Source organism: Glycine max, chromosome 4 (assembly GCF_000004515.6).
Source record: "Glycine max cultivar Williams 82 chromosome 4, Glycine_max_v4.0, whole genome shotgun sequence".
NCBI lineage: Eukaryota > Viridiplantae > Streptophyta > Magnoliopsida > Fabales > Fabaceae > Glycine > Glycine max.
Window position 1 is genome coordinate 5,443,773 of NC_016091.4, and position 22,472 is coordinate 5,466,244.

General features: G+C 32.1%; 2 protein-coding genes across 3 annotated transcripts; one reads left to right on the plus strand and one right to left on the minus strand.

The window, feature by feature from the left end:
* Window positions 1–4,369: 4,369 nt before the first annotated feature.
* LOC100792151 (PX domain-containing protein EREL1) lies at window positions 4,370–13,121 on the plus strand. 2 transcript variants are annotated; one of them, XM_003522544.5, is made up of 10 exons: window positions 4,370–4,895; window positions 7,018–7,128; window positions 8,020–8,118; window positions 9,180–9,266; window positions 10,151–10,259; window positions 10,384–11,192; window positions 11,406–11,570; window positions 11,661–11,903; window positions 12,348–12,566; window positions 12,714–13,121. In XM_003522544.5, exons 1-10 carry the CDS (start codon window positions 4,806–4,808, stop codon window positions 12,954–12,956), a joined length of 2,175 nt encoding a protein of 724 aa, XP_003522592.1. In that variant the 5' UTR covers window positions 4,370–4,805; the 3' UTR covers window positions 12,957–13,121. The 2 variants fall into 2 exon arrangements, with proteins under 2 accessions (XP_003522592.1, XP_014629988.1); XM_014774502.3 differs by lacking the exon at window positions 4,370–4,895 and adding an exon at window positions 6,868–6,897.
* Window positions 13,122–15,750: 2,629 nt separating this feature from the next.
* LOC100499904 (uncharacterized) lies at window positions 15,751–20,501 on the minus strand. Its single transcript, NM_001250789.2, has 7 exons — window positions 20,272–20,501; window positions 19,903–20,013; window positions 18,968–19,060; window positions 17,724–17,873; window positions 17,513–17,571; window positions 16,721–16,814; window positions 15,751–15,783 (listed from the first exon to the last, which is right to left on the minus strand). The coding sequence occupies exons 1-6, from the start codon at window positions 20,360–20,362 to the stop codon at window positions 16,722–16,724; spliced, it is 597 nt and encodes a 198-aa protein (NP_001237718.1). The 5' UTR covers window positions 20,363–20,501; the 3' UTR covers window positions 15,751–15,783; window position 16,721.
* Between the last annotated feature and the right edge of the window lie 1,971 nt (window positions 20,502–22,472).

Consider the following 22,472-nt stretch of genomic DNA (forward strand, 5'->3'; position numbering starts at 1 on the left):
GTGTTTTGTTTTTTGTTTCTTTCCAGAGCATCGTTGAAGGGCCCAGTTTGGAAGTCAAGACATGTCCCATAATCTTTGAGGATGAAGACGCAAATTGAGAGACTCTGTTTACCACCTAACTAAGAGGAATTAGACGTTACTCATTTCGAATAAAGTACATGAATACTATTAATCTTGGAATCACAATTCACAAGTCACAATGTATAATAAAATTCTTTCTCTATCCCTTCTTATTTACTTCATTTACATGATTCTCTTCTTTCTTTAATTGACACTTTTTATTATCCATATTACAAGAACTATGATAAATTGTTCAAATGAACTAGAATGTGCGTATCTGTATTCCCGTTGATTAACTTTCAAAGACATTGTGTATGGATGTGAGACGAAGGTGTTATTAATTAGGTAGATTTAATACAAATAAATACAGTAGTTACAGTTAGCTAAGGTATAGCTAGTTTTGAATTGTTTTAAGTTATTGAAAATATGTGTATAAATTAATCTATCATGAAATTTACATTAATTATCGTGGGTTGCCAAACAACACAAATTTGATCACCCGTCCAGAAATAATAGATTTATATCTTGCTTCCGTAATGCCGAAAGGCGCAAGCGCTATGGCCTGCGGGTACTTTAGCGTGATTGGAGGACACATTTACAGTTGTGATGTTTTGAAGATTATGATATTCAAAATCAAACCTTTGTTTGACTTTTCGGAAATATTTTGTGGAGGTTGTCGGAGATGGACCTATTGTAAACACAACATGACAAAGTGAGTTAATGCAACTTTGTGTAGCATCTTGAAACCATAAAGGAAGCATGAAATAGGAAGCACAATAGCACATTGTTACGAACTTTAGGATTTGATTGATATTTTAGTTTAGTTTATGTGTCCAAAACATGAGTTAAGCCTGACCAGCCTAACCTACAACCACTACCTCCACTTGTCCCAACATTGGTATCATGATTTTAAATTATAAGTGCGTTGTTCTTTTGTTGTGATTCTTGATATTGTGGCAAATTATAACTTATATAGTACATGTTTGGATTTCAATTTAAAATGTGATGCACAAATTTTAAAATATATCTAATAGTTCACAAACTCAATTTTATAAAAGAAAGAGTTTGAATACTTTTGTAAATTTCATTTTGCTCCAAACATTTGTTTGTAACTGAAAAATAAATATGCACATAGTTGTAATTATAGTTGTGGTACGGCCAAGTTGAGTTGAAAAAACTTGATATTGCGGACCGTTATTTAAAACCAAAAATAATATTTTAACTTGGATTAAAAACACATTTGAATCACCTAGTACAGTTTTATTATAGACATTAGCTTTGTGTTCTATTTCATGGTGTAGTGAGTCTCTCACCTATTGTCAATTCTTAATACAAAAAATAGATCTATGTTTGGCATAGGATAACCACCAAATACATCACTTCCCAAATGCTTAAACATACGTCACACTCCATCATAGGGGATTTTCTTCCTTTCTTCCTGCACCGAAAGAAAATCCCCCATTAGAGTTGTTAAATGGGCTAGCTGGCCATGACTTGATGAGCCAAAGTCTTGCCTGAAATTCTTACGAACTATTCCTATGTTGACCTGACTTTACTTGTTGGATCAATTTGTCTTTTTTTTTTTTGTTTAATTTGTGTTAATTTTGAATTATTCTTTTTTAAATAATGTCATGCCAAATATGCTTCATAACGAGTAGATCTAAATTTTATTGATTATTTGATCCATTAGGTTGGCCCAATTCTTTATAGATCTCAAATATAGCTCGACCTAGCTCATTGGGCCATTAAAGCAAACCAATTTTGACAATTTTAACATCCACTATATCCTTTTCATGTGATTACAACTTGGGCGTCAATTTTTTTATAAATAACTACCACAACTACATCTTATTATGTGTTCCTTAAAAAAGAAGGATAATGAATAAATAATTAATAACCATCTAATCTCAAACTAATTCACATGAGCCCCACATAAGAACAATAGGGGAATTTGAACCTATATTCTTTTTTTTATAAGAAATAATTTGAACCTAAATTCTCACAATAATTTGAAGATACACAATGAATAAAATTTAGATACATCTTTTTATTTGTATGTTTTTGGTATTGTTTTTCATAAAAATATTAGTTTTATCGTGTGATAATATACTTTTATTTTCAATGCAAAATTTCATCACACAAATTTTTGAGATAAATTTATGACAAGTGCTATAAACATCCCCAACAAAATAAGTATATCTATAGAGATAAAGAAAGAATGAAAAATATTTTAAGAAATCTCACTACACTGATACTAATTAAATGAATATATTTTTATTGATTAATATATACTTTTTGTTGAGTGAAAGTTTATGTGAGTTAGATATGAGAGACTCACCAAGATTAAGAAGGCTTAATGATTTAAAAAATACCTATAAAAGTACTTACAATTGTTTTGTTTATATTAATTAGATCAAAATGTGTTATATTAATATTAATTATTAATCCTTAATTTGCAATTGTTATGTACTTAAATGTTAAATAAATAATAAGTGTTATATATTAATATAATTATTAATCCTTAATTTGCAATTGTTATGTACTTAAATGTTAAATAAATAATAAGTGTTAAAGATTCTTAAATATTTATATATTTGTATTAATTTGAATTATGTTATAAATAATTAACCATTAGTTACTAGATGCAACAGTTTATTGCATACTTTCTATATAAAAAAACAGTTTATTGCATACCACTTTCGGCTATGTTAGCCTGCTTAGTCCAAAGGTTAAAAGATTCGATTTCAATAGCCGACTTTTGTCGATTGGTGTTTTTTTTTTTTACATAATTAATAATATGTTTTTATTATTTTTTGGGAGAGTTCAATTTTTTGTGTTTTTGTGTATTTCTTCTTTCCCCTTTTATTATCAGGCAACTTTAGTTTTTTTCTTTTTCTTCTTTGGCAATGTTCTTGTTGCACGAAAATAAATTTTGTTATCTTTAATCAACATAACTTACCTACAAATAATCTTTTTTCCTATTACCCTCGACCTCGACAATCACATTCACATGCATCTTGTCCTGCTCTTTTTCTTTTCTTTTTGAGTTTTTTGTTGTGTATAATCCAGACCTTGGTGATGCACCATTACGTGTTTTGTAAAAAAGCTCGTAAGTGCTCAAGATGAGATATCGGTCCCATGTATGTTCTACACCATGCTCTTTAATCTCGAATATTATTATTGGTGCCGGCGTGTGATTTGTATTACCATTACACTAATAAAGATTGCATATAATGATGAGACTATTTGCACAATTTGTTGCTAGGAGAAATCTTTCGGCATTTTGGGAATCCATTTTAGAGTGTGTTTGCCTGTTTGGAATCTTCGTGGATGTTATTTTTTGCATCAACAATGAAGCCACTCTCTATAACTTTTCACTTCCTTTTCTAATTTAATATGAAAGTATAAACATATTCACTTTTCAAAGGTCATTCCAAATACGCACTTAACCATTGTCTTACCATGCGGACATCTTTTTCTTTGGGCACAAAAAACAACCATATTAACCAAATAATTGGGTAGAAGCGATTAATTTATTAAATTTAAAATTAAATCGTTCAAGTATTATTTTAATTTAATCTTCAAAGAAAATGATTTTTTTGGTCAGATTTTACTTATTTATAAGTTAAGTTTTAGATTAGTTAGAATATTTTTTCATTTATAAGCTGAAGATTTAGGGAAAAAATACAATAATATTTTTTAAAATAAAAACAGCTCTAGATAAAAAATTTTGAGGCCCAAATACTCAACTAGGAGCAGGGGTGTTGCTAGGTGCACTCAGCATTATTGTTGATGCACTCAACAATTAAGGAGAAAAGACTGAAATATCCTTGATCTGTAAGCCTTTTAAGTTAATCCGTAGAAGTCTTACGAATCAATTTAATCTGTAAGTCTTTTACGGATCCGTATATACTTAATATCATCATACAGATCAACTTGATTCGTAAAAAGCTTACAGATCAAGTTGATCCATAAGGATTCTATGGATCAAGTTGATCTATAAGCCTTTTACGGATCAAGTTGATCCATATACGCTTAATATCAACATACAGATCAACTTAATCCATAAAAGACTTACAGATCAACTTGATCCGTACGATTTATGAATCACCCTCATGCACACCCATCACAAATACAAAGAAAGTATAGGGGCATTTTTGACATTTTAAAAAAATACTGGGTGCACCAGCAATAATGCAGGGTGCACTGAGGAGCAGTTGTCCTGCATGGTTCAGCCCAGCCCAGCCCAGCCCAGCCCGGGCCATTTACCAATACAGTATACTAGTTGTCTAGCGTACCGTTTGGCTTTCCCTGATGCTGTTTTACAGAAGACGACAGTTAGGTGTAGCTGTTTCTTTAACTTTCTCCTTTTTTTCTCCCTCAATTGAGTCCCAAAGCAAACGCACTACACTCTACAGTATAGAGAGAGCACCACAACACAATACGAGATGAGAATTGTTTTTTCATTGGATAGAACACGTGTACACTATACATAAAACAAACGCACTGCGCTCGTGGCTTTTCTTAGCCACGTTGCCGCTTCTACTCTTAACGTGCGCCCCTCCACCGTACCCACCACGGCACAGATTCCGCCTTGTCCGATCCGATCGGCGAAACCCTTGTCCTCGGCGGTGCCGTCACTCTCATAATCCCGATTCCTACCACTGAGCTCAGATAATCATATTATGATCTTCAAATTGTAGAGAGACAGAGAATTCTAGGCTGTGACGACGACGACGAAGAAGATGCAGAGACGAAGTCCTCCGAAGCACAGGCACGACGGGACTTCGCCGCTGCCTCTCGGCATGGATTGGAGCCCTGCGCCTCGAAAATGGGTTAGTTTCTTATTCTTCTAATGTAATTGTAGTTTTATTCGCGCGATTGAATGAACTGGTTCTATTTTCTTCGATCAACCTCCTTGTCAATACTCTTCTCACTTCGTACGTGACGACCAAAGAGTTAATTGTTGCTCCCTAGGTATCTATTGTCGTGATTCGATTGATGCGCGTGATCATATGAACTGTGTTTTGCGATCGTTAGTGTGAATTTGATTCAGTGTGTAGAGTGTGTCATTTTAGGTGTTTAAAATGCAAAGGAGACCTAGGTTATAGTTACTTTTAGCTCTAAGTTGTGGAGATCATTGCTTCTTGATCACTTGGAGGCCATGTTCCTTATGCTATGTTCCTATGATTGGCAAGGAAAGGGGAGAAATTATTGTATGATCTGTGACCACCGCGTGTCAATGGTCCGGTTAATTTCCAGGTGGAAAGTGACTGAGTTTTATTAACTCTTTATCGTAAATTGAAACAATCGGTACATGTCACACGAAGATTGGCTAGGACTATGGTCGGTCTTGGACGGTACAATAATTTCTCAGAAAAGGGAGAGAAAATTGTCTCTAACTTGTGTTTTGACCATTGGAAAGTCTCGTATGCTTGCCTCGCTTCCTAGGATGCTTTTTATATGCCTATTGTGGTTTTTAGATGAAACCTAACAAGGCATCAAAGTCTATAACTCATTTTCATTGTCTCTATGGTTTGGGGAGGAGATCTCTATTGTTTCCGCAGTTTCTTTTTGTATATCACTTGGTTCATTAGGCACATGTGGAGGGATTTATGCACCCTTTTTTTTTAGTTTCCTTCCTTGGAAAGTCCAACATCGTCTGCTTCAATTACTAGGGTGCAGTTTATATATACTTGTTGTGCAATTTCACTTGATATCAATTGTTTTTATGATAAAATCTAACATGTTTTCAAAGCCTATAGTTCATTTCTGTGGTTTGTGGAGGGGATCTTTACTTTATTCGTTGTTTCCTTCGTGTATCACTTGGTTTGGCAGGCATTGAAATCTGATAGGGTATCAAAGTCTGTAGCCCATTTCTATTGCTTTTGTGGTTTGTGGAGGGGATCTCAACCATTTCCATAGTTTCCTTCGTGTATTGCCTAGTTCGGCTGGCATCTATGGAGGGGAGTCTCAGAAAGTCCCACATACCCCTGCCTTAATGGAGTGTGGTTGATATTCTTATTTCTGTTGCTTTTCTGGTTTTGTGGAGGTGATCTCTACCATTTCTGTAGTTTCCTTCGTGTATTGCCTAGTCCAGCAAGTATCTATGGAGGGGAGTGTTGGAAGGTCCCACATTCTTGTCTTAATTAATGGAGTGTGGTTGATATTCCTATTGTGTAACTTCACTTAATTTCAATTGATTTTAAGAGGAAATCTAACAGAGTATCAAAGCCTATAGCCCATTTCCATTGCTTTTGTGGTTTGTGAAGGGGATCTCTATGGTTTTCATAGTTTCCTTTGTGTATCACTTAGTCCAGCAGCCATCAATGGAGAGTAGTGTAAGAAAGTCCCACATCGCCCATCTCAATTACTTGGATGCAGTTTATACACCTTTTGGACAATTTCACTTAATGCCAATTGGTTTAAGATGAAATATAACGTGGAAGTTTCTTAATTAGCTAAAGAGAGGGTGTCATATTTTGTGGGAAATTTTCCATTAGATAATGGTTTACATAGTTTACTGGCATTAAATGCAAATTATGGAATATTTTCAAAGATGAAAACTTCTTGAGAACCTTTGACATTATTCTTCAAGCAAATTAGAGGTGCATGAGGAAAATTTTGTTATATATTTGTATGTTCTTCATCTCACAAGGACGATATGCATTCAATTGTTTTAAAAATCTAAATAAGTGGTGGCTCTTTCTCACAATTTTTTTTCTGGCTTGCAATTTTGTCAAGAATTCTCTTCAATCTTAATTCACCAGTACAACCATATTTCAAGAATATTTTCTGGTATCCTAAGCTAATATTTCCTCCCATTTCCATTTTCAGGTATTATTTGATAGCTCATATTTTTGTGACTTTTATGCATATTCTTGAAAATGGTTCCCTTTGTGCAATTATTATTTTGTATTTGACTTCCTTCTAATTTTGAAGTCCCCTATTGTACAGAATGGGCGAGATACAGTGTGGCCACACAATCATCTTACTGGTTGGAGTTATTGTGTCACAATACCTTCTTGGGCCTTTGTTCCAAAATCAAGGAATTCAGATCCTATAGTGGTAAAGTTTATTGATATCCCAATTTTCGTTCATAACCAGATTTAGGAGTAACTTTGTACCACCTTTCTAGTTTGGATTTGTTAGGATTAGAAGTATTATACTCAGTTTGAAGCAAGTGGAAATTATCATATAGGTTTAAAAGTTTTGTTTAAATTTGTGTGATTTGTAAAGTGAGACTATAAGTTAACAATGGTGAAGAGAATAGTGCAGAAATTCATCCCATCTTTTCAGAGATGCAACGAGAGAAATGTATAAATGTTGAAGGAGTTAATTCACGTTGATTCAAAACTTAACACCTAATATAATGTTTGACCATTGTGGGAGTTTCCTTTATAATATAATAATAGGGAGTTTCCTTTATAATATAATAATATAGTATATATGAGACACTGTTAACACTGAATTTGAAAGATGCAACTATAGTGTATTTTTTATTCTCTTTGTACTGTTTGTGCATAGTCTAACTACTTCAAATATCCAGTGGTAAATGATTTTATTCATATCAACCACAACTTTCTAACATCACTGCAATCCTTGCATCACTGTCTCTCTTTGCCAATAGTTAGAATTGTCTAATGTTGCCACCATTATTTTCAGCGTCTTACATGCAATTTAAGTCTACAGCATTTGTTGTTATGATCATATACTGCATCCCTGACTTCCTTTCTTTTTTATAAGTTGGGATGCAAGCAAGTGTTTAAATTTTAAAATTGATGGTAAATTCTAACCAGGACATATGCTAGTGAATAAGCAAGATGTCTTATAGAAAAGATGAAATGAGGTGACTTAGGAATTAATTGTTTACAGATTTCCACATTTCAATCATTTATAGTTTGTTGTGGAATAATAGCTTCTCTGTGAGTGTTCATTTTTAACATCATTAAGGGACAGTTCTACAGGGTTCAAGTTGGTGTACAGTCACCGGAAGGGATTACAAAGGTCCATGGAGTCTTGAGAAGGTTCAATGATTTTCTAAAGTTGTTTGCTGATGTAAGTTTATCCTTTTTAACTACATCTTGATTTTTCTATTTCATGTACTTGCACTTCAACCCTGATACTGACAACTGAGTTCTCATTTAAGCATCATCATCTCTCTACACACATATTGGTCGGTACCCATTTTAGTGTTTAATGCTTACTCCAATTTTAGCCATTGATTTATTTTCATCCATAAGACCATTCAATTTATTATAGTGTGACAGTAATAAGGGATTGGCAAGATCTTTAAGGAAGAAATATTTTAACTCATCTGATACTCTCTCAAGGAGGGGGTTTTCTCCATGCAGTGAAAAGAGTGGGAAAATACGCCAACAGTGGTGAAAGAGTCCGCTGGTTTTATCCATTTCTACGTCCTTTAAAACTAATAGAGGACTAATGACCCTAATTTTGTTTTGGTAAACAATGTAGCTGTTTTACTTTGTTAAGTAAATGATGAAATGTCCTTTATCAAATCTGAAATGGCTTAGTTTCTAATTAATTTACTTAGACATTATGGGAATGCAAATTGAAAGGTTAACAAGTATCAAGATTCGAGAGTAGTATATTCTATCTGAAGAAGAAATAGTATAAGGTGTAGTATGGAAGTTTGAAAACAGGAAACTTAGCCATTACAAAACTGACGGCAAAGTTCTAAATTTGAAACATTACAAGATCTAAAGAAAATCAGCATTAACTTTTCATGTGGAAAACAGACATGGATGGGAAGTTTTCAAAATATTATGCCTTTCAATCAATGGACAGCCATGGTGGTCTGACAACAACATGAGAGAAACCAACCCTTTTTTGCACCGATGGTAGATATGGATGAGAAAAAGTCTTCTTCTGGAAACTGGAAATTCTTTCAAGTATTTCTCAATTCTTCAAGAAAGAATAATTTTGGTTATTAGATTAAAATAGAACCAGTGGGTTATAAGTGTTTTAAGACATATGTTACCTGTGCTATGTGTGCACTTGTGCGTGTATGATATATATAGATAAATATTTTGCATCTGTGTCTATGCTTGTTTAGGTTACTCTGATTTTTAGACTTTTGCCCCATACTGTCTTTGTAGATTAAAAAGGAGTTTCCCAGGAAAAATATCCCTCCAGCACCACCCAAGGGACTCTTGCGGTTGAAAAGCCGAGCTTTGTTAGAAGAGGTCAGAAATGTCTTAGCTCACTACAGTTCCAATTGTTTCATCTATGACATTATGGACCTGCATATTGCATCATGCTTGAATTTCCTTATTTTATAAGAACATACTTGGCCTAGATGCTTAGCAACTGTAGATTACTAGCACCTAGAAATTTAGGTAAGGTATGTATTTGATTACTATTGATCAACTCCTCAATACCTGTCATTGTCTTGTAAAAATGAGCCCATTGATGTATTTACCCAAAAAGATGGTAGCATTTATGTGCTTTTGGATTTCTGCTAGAGCTTATTATATTTCTTTTCACCAAATCCTTTCGTTGAATCTGTCTATAACTTCCTAATTGCTATCTTTTCTCTTCGACCTAACAGCAAGAATAAGTGCCAGCTTTGTATGTGATTGCAACCAGGTCAAGTTTTCAGCGTGAATTTCAGTTCCAATATTGATAAAGAACTTTTACAGAGCCAATTTATATCTGATGAACTGCCTTGTATTTTTAATTGGTTGTTGAACAATTATTTGAATTGGATAAGGATACTCGTAGAAATTTTGGGACATAAAAAATGTAGATGAAAATTAGCTCCATGTTCTCTTTATTTATGTAGAGGTAAAGAGATTATAGATCATTAAAAATTTTCTAGAAATATGTGTAGCAGGTTTCTTAATATTCACCCATAGGTTGGGTTAACTAACTGTAACTGAATATGTTTCAATAGCTGTTATCTATATACTGCTTTGGACAACTAGACAGCTGGCTCCATCTAATTTTATGACCCCTACTTACAAATTTCATGTCACAATTAGATTGAGCTATCTGTGCAGTTGTGGACAGTTGTGAATGCAAGAGTTGAATTAGTGGTTGTAAATTTTAACACATACTTTTGCTACAGAGAAGGTGCTCTTTGGAGGAGTGGATCACCAAACTATTATCTGACATTGATATATCACGATGTGCTGCCGTGGCGTCATTTCTTGAACTAGAAGCAGCTGCTAGATCTTGTATGTGATTATCTTTTGCAACTTGCACTTAGTTTCCTCAAACATGTCAGTTTGGTCTGTTTTGTGCTAATTGATTGTTAGCTTTCCCAAATTTTGATATTTTATACCTCATTTAATCACTTAGCATTCCAAGATGCAAGCCAGCAGAATTCTGAAACAGACCCCGATTCCAATAACACAGTTTATTCTGTGCAATCACCTCTCCAGTCGAGTTTATCATTATTCGCTGGCAGTTCATCTGTTGCCTCAGATTATGGTAGTGATACTGCATATGAGCCATCTGACCTAGGAACACCAAGAATTGGACGGGACGATAATTCTGAAGTTGGCACAGATGATCTAACATTAGATGAAGATATGACGAATCCAATAGAAAAGCTTGTGAAATATGGCATATCAAATATTGACGAAGGTTTGTTTATGGGTCAGACTATTCTAGAGCAATTGGAAGGCCTTCCTAGGCATAAAGCAAATGCCAGACATGTGAACTATGCTGCAGAAAAGGTAAAAAATAATGGTAATGTATATGATTCCTCACTTTTAGCTAATAATACCATGGAGCTTTTCTCTGAGCCTGGGCATGCTAAGGTTGTTGCTCATGTTCGTAAGCTTTCAAGTGAGAGTGTTGGAAGTGATGGAAGCTCAATACGAGGTAGTGACATGTCTAATTTTGGGATTCCAAATTCATCTGGTGATGGCTCTCATGACCTTCCTGGATCTGCTTTGGTTTCAAGAGAGACAGATATTATGGGCCACACAAAGTTGAAGTCTACTGGTGATACTCAATTAGTCCTTCCACTAGATCAACGCAATAAATTGAACAGGATTCTTTCAACCATGCAGCGAAGGCTAGGCACTGCAAAAACTGATATGGAGGACCTTATAGTTAGATTAAATCAAGAAATAGCTGCAAAGGATTTTCTTGCAACAAAGGTACATGAGTGGGCATGCATTTCCTTGTAAATTATTTTATATATTTTTTAGTTTGCCTGTATTTGAGATTGATGAGACAACTCAAGTTGAAAAATAAATATATCTATAATCTGTGGATATTTATGGAATTTATGGTTCTATAACAAGCATATTATCTCAATTTTTTTTTTATATAGATATTAAGTGTGTCTATAATTGATTGGATCTGTTCAGGTCAAGGATTTGGAAGTAGAACTTGAAACTACCAAACAGAAAAATAAGGAGAACTTGCAGCAGGCTATTCTAATTGAGAGAGAAAGGTTTACTCAAATGCAGTGGAATATGGAGGAACTTAGACGACAATCATTGGAAATGGAGATAAAACTAAAGTCTGAATTGGTATGACATTTTTGCATTTATTTTACATATATTAAACTTTTCTTTTTAGGACTTGTTGATTTCAATAATGGCTCATGACATGATATCCAGGGGCGAAATTCTTATCAGGATTTGACAAAGGAATCAATTGTTCAGCAGAATGATGTACTGTTGGAGAATTTAGATGCTACTAAGGAGCAGCTGGAAATTTTGTCAAAACAGTATGGAGAGCTAGAAGCCAAATCCAAAGCAGATGTTAAAGTTCTGGTTAAAGAGGTCAAATCTCTCCGTAATTCCCAAACAAAGTTAAAGAAAGAACTTAGTGAGTCTATAAAGGAACACAGTGAAACTGAGGTAGGTTATAACTTATAAGTCTGCACATGTCATATTTTGTAGGAGCTTATTCCTCAACAGTGTATATATTTTCCTCGGAAAAATAGCTTTGTCAATTTTCTTGTCTTATTCTAAATTAGTAGGACTTTTAACATACATATATGAAACTCACATTCTTCATTTGACTGTTTTTGCTTTCAGATATTGCACTAGAGTCTCCTTTCTTATTTATTTTTTCTTATGTTATGTATTTATTTGTTTTCCCTACCCAAGTTTTTCTTTCTCTATCTCTTCAGTGGGAAGTTAAATGTTAATGTAATGAGCAGGACTTCATCTTGAAAGCTTAAATTTTCTAATAGCAATTCTCCCTCACTGCACTCCATAATATTCCTCGTTTGATATATGGACATAAAAGCCCAGAATGTAAGACATATGATGCTATGCTTGTATTTCTCATGTATTTAGAAACTACTTCTGCACGAAAGAGAGAAGAGGGAGCAGGCAGAAGTGGCTCGGAGAATACTGCTGGAGAAATGCAGGGTTCTTTTCAACCAGCTTCAAGAGTGCAATGTCAGTCTTCCTTACGAATACGAAGGTAGGACAATTGTGAATTCATCATCATCAACTGATGCTTTTAATCAATTAACGACATCTGATGACCAAATGGACATCCTACTAGCAGAGGTACAAATTATATCTTTCTGTGTCTTTCTATTTTCTTTTCAGTTGTAGAGTTGAGTTGTAGCTACTTTTTTTAATGCAACACATTTAGAGAATCCAGCGAACCTTCCTATTCATTTTAAGATAAAGAGTTTATTTAAATTTGACCAGGTAGAAAACTTAGAGAAGGACTACGGAAGTGCAGCTTGCAATGTAGATAAAACGAATGACATAAAAGATGGTGTAATCTGTGATGATGAAGTGAGAAAGATCATAGCAGATTTGTTCATCGATAATGTTAGATTGAGAAAACAGACAAACCGCGTCACAAGGCATGCCCTCAAATTGGATATGACAGCAAGTGATGATTCCCCTTCAGTGGAAACTGTAACAAGTATTGAGAAATATATGTGAAGTGCTAATATATATATTGTTCTTCGGCTTTTGACCAAGAGCCCACTGTTTCTTATCCCGGTGGATGATCATTTGCCGTTCCCAATAGGTGAGTTAATATACTGAGTGCAGTAGCTCCCCTAATGTATTTCAACTTGTACTACGAGTTTTTACTTTACACACGTATACGAGCCTTGCACCACATTTTTTTATGAACTTAAAATAATGAAAAGCCGGAACTCATCAAAGGTAAAATTATGTCTACTCTTGCTTTTTTATTTTTCGTTACCATTTTTTATTAATAAAACACATTTTATAGCTGTGGTCATGGAGAAGCACTGGCAGCAGTGTGGGGGTGGGGGTGGGATGGGGAGGGCTTAAAGTGTCAACCGTGATCTTGTCTTACAACCTCATTTCTTAATGAACTTCATACTTGTCATTAGTAATAATATACTATGTTTGATAAATTTTTTAGAGAAAGCAGGAATAAAGTGCTGTTGTTATCATCATGGAAATAGAGTGCTTTTTTTTTTTTTCTTTTTGCTTTATAATTATAAAACAGTTGATTAGCATGTTTATTTATAATGAATTTTTGAAAACCATACCTTATCTTTATGGCTTCAACACTTATACGAACTTGTTAATGCGATTAACTTTATGATTGTGATTGGTTAGTGTATTTATTTAAAATAATTATCAGTACATAATAGGTGGGTGCAAGTTTTAATATATTTTTGCAGAGGGAATTCGTGTTATGACTTTAGGTTTATTGTACGAATGGGGTTGCAAAAAAAATAAAAAATTCATGCCATTGCCAAGTCTAATTCAGTTTTGAAGTTCAGTTTCGAAATACTCAAGAAAATGATAATTTGGTCCAAGAAACACCAGTATAATTTTCTATTAAGTTTCGTCTTTCTCGGACCATGTATATACGTCATAGTTGAAAACTATTTGTTTCTGTAAAAAGTGGTGTTACTAGATTCGTATAGTTTTATCAGATTATATTTTTAATTAACTTATTTTAAATCAAAACAAATGAATTAAATTTGTGGTTCTAAATTTATAGCGTTATTTTTTTAGTAAACATTGTTTAAGAATTAATATGTGCTTTAAAGTATAGTATCCACATATTAAAAGTATATTGGAACATTAGTTATACCGATAGATTAGTTGAATTAGCCATTTAGTCTTTTTGGTTTCTTAGAATAAGTTGAATTTTGACTTTGTATTCAAAGAGGCTTACACACATATAACTATAGTTTTTACGTTCATTTTCAAATCTTTAAATGGTAAAAAAAATATTTATAAAATCCTTTTTTATATTTATAAATAATTAATAATAGTAATTAACTCAAACAATTTGTTTGTGCGTCTATTGCTCTAATTTTTAAGTTTAAATGAATTTTCAAACAAATATGCAAAAACATACAATTTGGTTAAATTACTTTTTTAGGTTTAATTTGACCTTCATTATTTTAATGTTCAATTCGGTCTGGTGTTTTTAAAACTGATTCAATTAAATTTTTTTTTAAAAAAAATTCAATTAAATTCTTTATTTTTGTAAAATAAGTTTTATTTTTTCTTATTTTCCTTCCATTTGCTCTGAAATTTTTTAAAAATAAGACCAAAACCAAATTGGACACATCTTAAAAATAAAGGATATAATTAAACCTTTTAAAAATAAAAGACATAATTGAACCATTGAGGAAATAAATGAATTTTTATTTTAGTTTAGAGATTTTTACATTTAGTTTAACAAGACAAAATGTCATGAAATTGTTTTCTCAACCACTCGAAATAGTTATTAAATTGGAACTATATTTGAATAAATTTCTTTGTGAAAAAATATTATTTTGATGACATTTGGGGAAATAAATTAATGGTTTTTTTAATACTAAAGTGTTTATCCTTATTTACTTATGAAATCATAATGTATTTATTAAAAAAAAAGTTATAAGAAAACATTACAAAACAAATAGTTGTGTATAGGAAAAATCTAATGTGTTGATTTATTCAAAATCATTAAAAGAAAGAATGATATATAAAATAAAAATTAATGTTGGATGTGTTTTACTGAGTGAAAAACAACCAAAACAAACACCCAATGGAGGGTGTGTCAAGTATTGAACCACAACGTTAGGCAACATTACTAATGTTGAGTGATGAACGTGTGGCAAAATTGTAGTGATAAAAGAGTAAAATTGCTTTGTTTTGTAAGTAAAAAATCTTATGCTTTGAATATTAGAAAATAAAAAATGACTTGAAATTTTAAAACTCCACAAATGTATATCTTTTGTTTCATAAATTCTGTATTTGGTAAGACATGGGCAAGGTTGATTTATTTTTACTTTGATTATATATACTGAAAAGTTCTCTTACTAAATCGTAACTGAACTAATTAAACATAATTAAATGAATCACGTTAATAAGTTCCAAGTATAAAATTTGATTTTTAAAACAACTCACATCTTTATTTTATATAAATTTTATAAATATATATTTTTCTTTTTTTATATATAAATAGAATATAATAATTTCCTTATCTACGAATATTCCAAAAATAATTGAAGAAATGTGACCTTAAATTGACATTTTATAAAATGCCATAAAATCCATCCCTTCTTTAATGATTGTTATTGTTCTAAACTGCTGGCCACATAACATGATGGCTAACATGTACAAAGATAAAAAGATATGAAAAGGGGGAACATTTCCCAGGATGATATTTGGCAATTGCCATGAACACAACTCTCCATCAGCCGAAAACTTAAGGATCACATTATGGCCTGTGTTTCTCACACTAAGCGTCCTTTTTGTATGTCAGTTCAAGATCGAACCAACATCACATCTGCATGAATATGTATATAACTTTTAGAGAAATCCATGCACATATAAGGATAATATCACAAAAATGAAAAACTAGTGTTAGAGAAAAGAAACTAGATTTCTATAGGTCTTTTTCCTATCCATGGGGTAAAAGCAACCATGTTGGCCCCTCGGTGCAAATCAAGAACCAACCACGGGAAGCTTAGGAAGATGTCTTTTTTTATTTTAGTCTGAGAAGTACATTTTTAAGATAGTGTAGGGTTATATACCACATGACTGAAAAATGGTTAAATTTGTTTCTAGTCCTATCAATGTTCTTTTTTAGTCTCTTAAAATTATTTTCTCTCTTTTTGTTCTCATTTATGAAAATGTGTCATCTGATCTTTATTTTCATAATCAATTGACCAAAATGTGACATTTTTTTTTTGTGAAGAACAAGGATCACATCTAACATATTTTCATAAATAAAAGACTAAAATAAAATTGTTTATTTTTTAAGAACTAAAAATAAGCATTATCATGTTTGAAGAGACTAAGAACATTTTTAATCCGTTAAAAAATAAAAATTAATGGTGCATGTTTAGTAACACTTATTTTTAAAAGTGATTATTTAAAAAAAAAACTAAAAAACAGTACATATATGTTTGATTATAATCTCATTTGTTTTATTTTAAAAAATAATTATAACTTGATGCTTAACCCTAAAAATGTACTCATTTTAGAGGGCTCACTAGCTAACTGTTGAGCCACTTTAGGACATTACCTTAAAAGGTGCCAGCAAGAGTCTAAAGTAGTTAAGAAAAAGCTAAAGATGTTTGAAATATGTTCACAATATCGTGAGACCACGAAGCAAAACGAATAGAGTTATTAAAGCCCAAACGGTTAGTTTACGCAACCATTTTACAAGTGTATTTTTAGAAAGAATTTCCATTTCAGGAATTAGTGTTGGCTTGGCGTACCTCAGTAACATTTATCTGCTTGAGCTTGACATTTATCTGCTTTACGTGGCTCAACAAGAACATAAAGTGGCTTTCCAATACTCCTGCACTGCCCCTGAAATTAAGAGAAGGCTTAATTTAAATTTCATTTGCATAATCTCAAGAAATTTAAAAATTTAAAGGAAGGTGAAAAATTATATATTACAAAATATTGTCATCGGAAATCATCTAAAATGAAATTACAATATGGTAGATGATAAAAAGTAACAAATACATTCGCCGCTTTCAATTAAGAGCGTGGTGTTTGATTTTTTATGTACAAGCTTAATTAAAAAACTACAATATTTTTTTTCACCATTTTCAAGATTAAAATAAAATATATATTCGTGTTGTCTAAAAAGAATTTATAGATGGTACTTTTACATATTCTGACAAAAATTCACGTATAACAAGCAAGATTTCGCTGCTCTTCTTATGCATTACCTTATAATTTTTCAAAAACAAGATATTTTTGTAATTGTTGGTAAAAAAAATTGAAGACAAATAATATTTTTTCAAAACAAAAAGACCAAAATAATTCAGGTTCCAACAATAATAGAGAATTCCTTTTCAGTGTTTTGCCATTATCTAGAAGTTAAAAATATTCTTATGTACTTTAAGATAAAAACTGGTCACTCGTGATCATAAACCAATCCAGCATTTTCGGTTAAGAATTTTTAACTTTGGGATTTTACCTTGAACAGCATAGAAATTTCCGAGAGAGATTAAGTAGCAAAACAAGCTAACTTACAAAAGCTAATAAGTGATTATTACCTTGACATCAGGCACACCAATGACACAAGCACATTCCACCACTTCAGCCCCAACACGTTCTACAAAACAAGTTGCAAGAAACCACAATATATATAGCAAAGTTGGGACCACATGCATTGAACAATCACTAGTGAAATAAAAGAAGGAAAGAATATATAGACAAAAAGTAACACCCTCCCCCACCCCAAAAAGAGGCTGAAAAATAAATCACCTAGAAGTTTTACTCCTGCTGACAGAGTTCCACCTGTGGCCACCAAGTCATCAATTATTATGGCCCGTTCACCGGGCTGGGCAGCACCAACATGCAACTCCAAGCAATCAGTTCCATATTCTAGAGCATATTTTTCTGAAATTACTTCACCTAAACATAAACCATGCCAGGGTTAATTTAGGCAAAAATGTGGAGGGCCCAACAAAAAGGCTGAAGTAAAGGTACTAAACTACTAAAAAAAATTCATTTGAAATTAAAGTAAGGTTTTTTTTTCCTCCAGCTAACAGCCATTTAGGGTGTGATTAAGCATTTACAGGTGTGCTAGCAAGTGTAAGGGGAAGGGGATTTGGATTGAAGCCTGATTTATAACTAAGTTTGATTCCGTTCACACCAAAGAGATAAGTATAAATTTAATTAATTTTGGAGGAACCAATATGAATTATGAAATTGTTACAAAAGTGAGAATCTTATTGGCTTGAAGCTAGATTTCACTACACATTCAGTTCTATAGTGGAACATATTAGCTGGAATTAGTAATTATTACCTTATTCTGATAACTGATTTTCAATTCGCATTTCATGCTGGTTGCATTTACAAGGCAATTTAAGCACGCCATGACAATAACTAATGATCCCAAATAACTTTAATCAGATGCATGTGCTTTGAAATTTAGTACTTAAACAAGTAGTTGAAAACGAACAATTCTAGTTTTGAACAAAGCACCTTAAGATGAACTGTTGTGAAATTCCTACTACAGAGCATACTCTTTATCCAATTTAGGCCTCTACTAGTTAGTAGGTTAAAAATAAAAATGGAAGAAAGATGCTGAAAAAGACACATTTATCCCCACCTCATGCAACTGTAATTCATGCAATATTGATCAGCATACATAGGACAGAAGTAAGCCTTTGTTTTAATCCAGTTTTCATAAATTGAATGCAGCCATGACTCAATTTGAATTCTTGATGCACCAATTAGTAAAAATTTTGACAAGATTTCTAAATGCAAATCAAGCAATGTAACTCCCACTATTAACACTTCAACACATTAAGCAGTGAACAACCAAAGTAGGACAAGGTCTTTCCATCCCACAGAAACTCAGAGAGTGATCTCCACACATTCTGTTGTTTTAGTCATAGTTTGGTACTTCCAAGTTTCAACTTTAACCAACTGTGTCAAGTTTCAACATTGAGCAAGTTTGGACACAATCTCTAGAATCAACATTCAACAAAACACAAATATACCTGGCAGCTTCCGTGGTTTGCGTAAAGGAACAAACTTTGCACCAATGCCCAACGCAATTGAGGGACCAAACATGAACCCCCTTGCCTCAATTCCTACGTGTAATCAAATTACATTAATAATAAACACAAAAATCAACCAAAGGCAACATCAACAGCAATAGCCCCATTAAATCTATTAAGCCCTCATTAGTTGATGGGTCATTGTTTAAAATGACCACCATGCCTGAGTTTGTTTTCTACATGAGGCTATCATGACAAGACGTGTATGTGGCCTAAATTAAGGTCCATCATTTTTTATCAGTCAAAAATCAGAATCAGAGACTAAGAAAATACTTCGAATATTACAAATGGTACCTACCCACAACCTAACTCTCAAGTCCACCCCTTTAAAAAATATAGTTAGTTCTTACAAAAAAAATTATTACCGTCAAAAAATCGAAACAAGAAGAATAAAATAAAATAACAGAAAACGCGGAAATAAATCCCATAAAATATTTAAAGGGAAGCAAAACTTACTCCAAAAAGATAAAAAAAAAAAATTATAATAAATAACCCGGAAAAGAAAGTTAGAAAAACCCGGAAAAGAAATTGTGTAAAGAAAAACAAAAAAGGGAAGCAAAACTTACTCCAAAAAGATAAAAAAAATAAATCCTATAAAATATTTAAATATTTAAGAAATGAAAAAAATAAAAATAAAAAAACATGAATTAACAGAGACCACTAAGGAACAAGAACAAGATGAAACAAGAACAAGATGGATCTCTTTCTGCAAAGGAAAAGGAGAAACCTTGGTGTCAATACCAACGCCCCAGTAAACAAAATCAGTTCTCAACACAAGAACAAAAGGTATAAAAAAAAATGTCTTTTTATAAAAAAAAAGGGATGCAGTAACGACAGTAGGGAAGAGAAGGTGATGGTAGAGTACAGTACGGTACCAGCAACTACGGAAATGTGCATGTCTCTGTAACGATCGACAAAAATGTCGACGGTGTCTTTAAACGCCTTGTGATCCAACAGCAATGTCGTTATGTCTTGGAACATTATTCCTGCGAATTTCATCACCCCCCATTAGTTTAGCTTAATCCACCAAAACACACTCCTTACAAAAATAATAAAATAAAACTAAATAAAGGGTTGCAGATCTGTTCGGTAAAAAAGGAACTGCAACAACAACAAAACAAGAAAAGGTTTTTATATTTTATTTGTTAAAAAAAGAGGAGGGAGCAGAGATAGCGAAGGAAGGAAGCTTTATTTTGTTGTAGTAATAAAAAAAGAGTGAGAGAGAGAGAGAGAGAGAGAGAGACCATGTTTGGGGAAGTGAGGGACGACTCTGATGGCTTGGGAAATGGCTTGGAGTCTGGGGTCTCCCTTGAGGCCATTCTCTTCGGCGAACATTTTGAAAGGAAAAAAAAGGTGATTTGCTTTGTGGGGGGGGCTTTTTGTGTTGTATTGTGTTTCCCTCCGAAACTGTTACTTTTTAGTGTGGAATGGAAGAAGAGCGAAAGAAAAGGATGGTTTGAGCGTTGTTCAACTTAACAAACTGTGGGCATTTTGTTTGAGCTTATTTATGTCCAGCGTCACCCCCAACCCCAACCCAACACATTCTAACCACGCGATTTTCCCCACTCCACCTCACACGCTCTCTTTAAAAAAACTTAAATAACATTGCTCCCTATTTATAGAGTTTTCTCATTTTATTATTTTAAATAATCTTAATGAGATATTTAAAAATGCAGTTAAAAAAAATGTAACTGTGCTATCATACTCGTGGCAAGTCTATCCAACAAGTTTAGTGCAAATAACACACATGTTAAACATGCTGGAGACATGAATTTGATTTTCACATAATATTATTTTGGAAAGAAAGAAAAATTTATTTCAAATGTAACTAAGTTTTATTGTGAAGGATTATTTTTATATGTAATTCAAAAATATCAAAACTTATAAAATACCTCGAGATCCCACCAAAAGTCGAATGTACTAATTATAATGTTTACAAAAACAAAAATAAAATAATTGTAACAAATCAATAAATTATCACATTATTGTTATGTTAAAACTAATGCTATTATTAAAATATAAGAACCAATATAAATATATATATAAAGAATTAAAACAAAAGAAAAAAGACTAAAACTAAAAACACCTCTAGAGACCGAATGGTTATTTAAGAAAAAAATTACATTCTAATTTCGAACATTATATTATTAATTTAATCATGGTATATTTAAGTTTTTTTTATGTATTTCCAGTTTTTTTATATATAGTTTCGTTTTCCTTTTACATGATCTAATCGCTTTCATAGTTTCAACTTTCGTCGCATTTGCAATTTCTCTCTCTCTCTCGATATATCTTGCTATGAATGTATACACTTAATTAAGATGTTGAAACATTATTCTCCTTAATTATTCTATGAATCTGAATCAGATCGGATAAGATTTTACATGATACTACATTTTTTAATACTAGTATGTGTTAATGTGCATTTAATATTTAATTAATTGTAATAAATGTTTTTGTGCAACCTCAAATTAATGAATTTGTCTATTATTAATATTTTTTAATTTTATTTTCTTAAATCTTAATTATTATTCTAAAATTGTTGGTTGACAATTTTTTTATTTGGCTAATTTTGGTAACGAATAAAACTATGCATGCTCTTTCAAAAAATTATGTGTTAAGGTGCATTTCATGTTTCTATTAAATGTAATAAATATTTTTGTATAACTTCAAATTAATGAATTTCTCTATTTAATATTTTGTAATTTTTTTATTTTTTTTAATTATTGGTTTAAAACTGGTTGACAATTTTTTTATTCAACTAACTTTGTTGACTAATAAGACTATGCATGTTCTCCTATAAATACATGTCTTCAGTTGCATTTAATATTTATATTAAATATAAAAAATTATATAATTTAAAATTAATTAATTTATCTATTTAATATTTTGGTCTAAAACTGTTGGGTTACAAGAAATTTGTTCAGTTAATTTTCGTAACTAATAAGACAGAGCATGCTCTTTTTAAAAAAATGTGTTGAGGTGCATTAAATATTTCTATTAAATGTAAGAAATAATTTTTTACAATTTTAAATGAGTGATTTTTTCTGAAGTAAGATTTCAATATCAAGTTTTGTTGATGAAAAGAATTGTAGTTGAGAGAATAAAATCTATATTAAATGTACTTAGTTAGGTTCTTCAACAAAATAGTTATTGACATAGTCTATGAATATTTCGAACATATAGTATAACAATCCCAAAATTTAGGGAATTTCTCTATATAATATTTTCTAATTTTATTTACTTAATTATTGGTGTAAAACTGTTGGTTGACATTTGTTTTTATTCAGCTAATTCTGGTGACTAATAAAACTATGTATAAGAAGGAGAATCTTTAGCTTTGCTTACAGCTATGAGATGGATGGATCAACTTTCTTATTCGACTGTGATTTTTGAAACTGACTTAAAGGCTTGGTGGATCAAATCAGAAGTCGAAACATGAGTA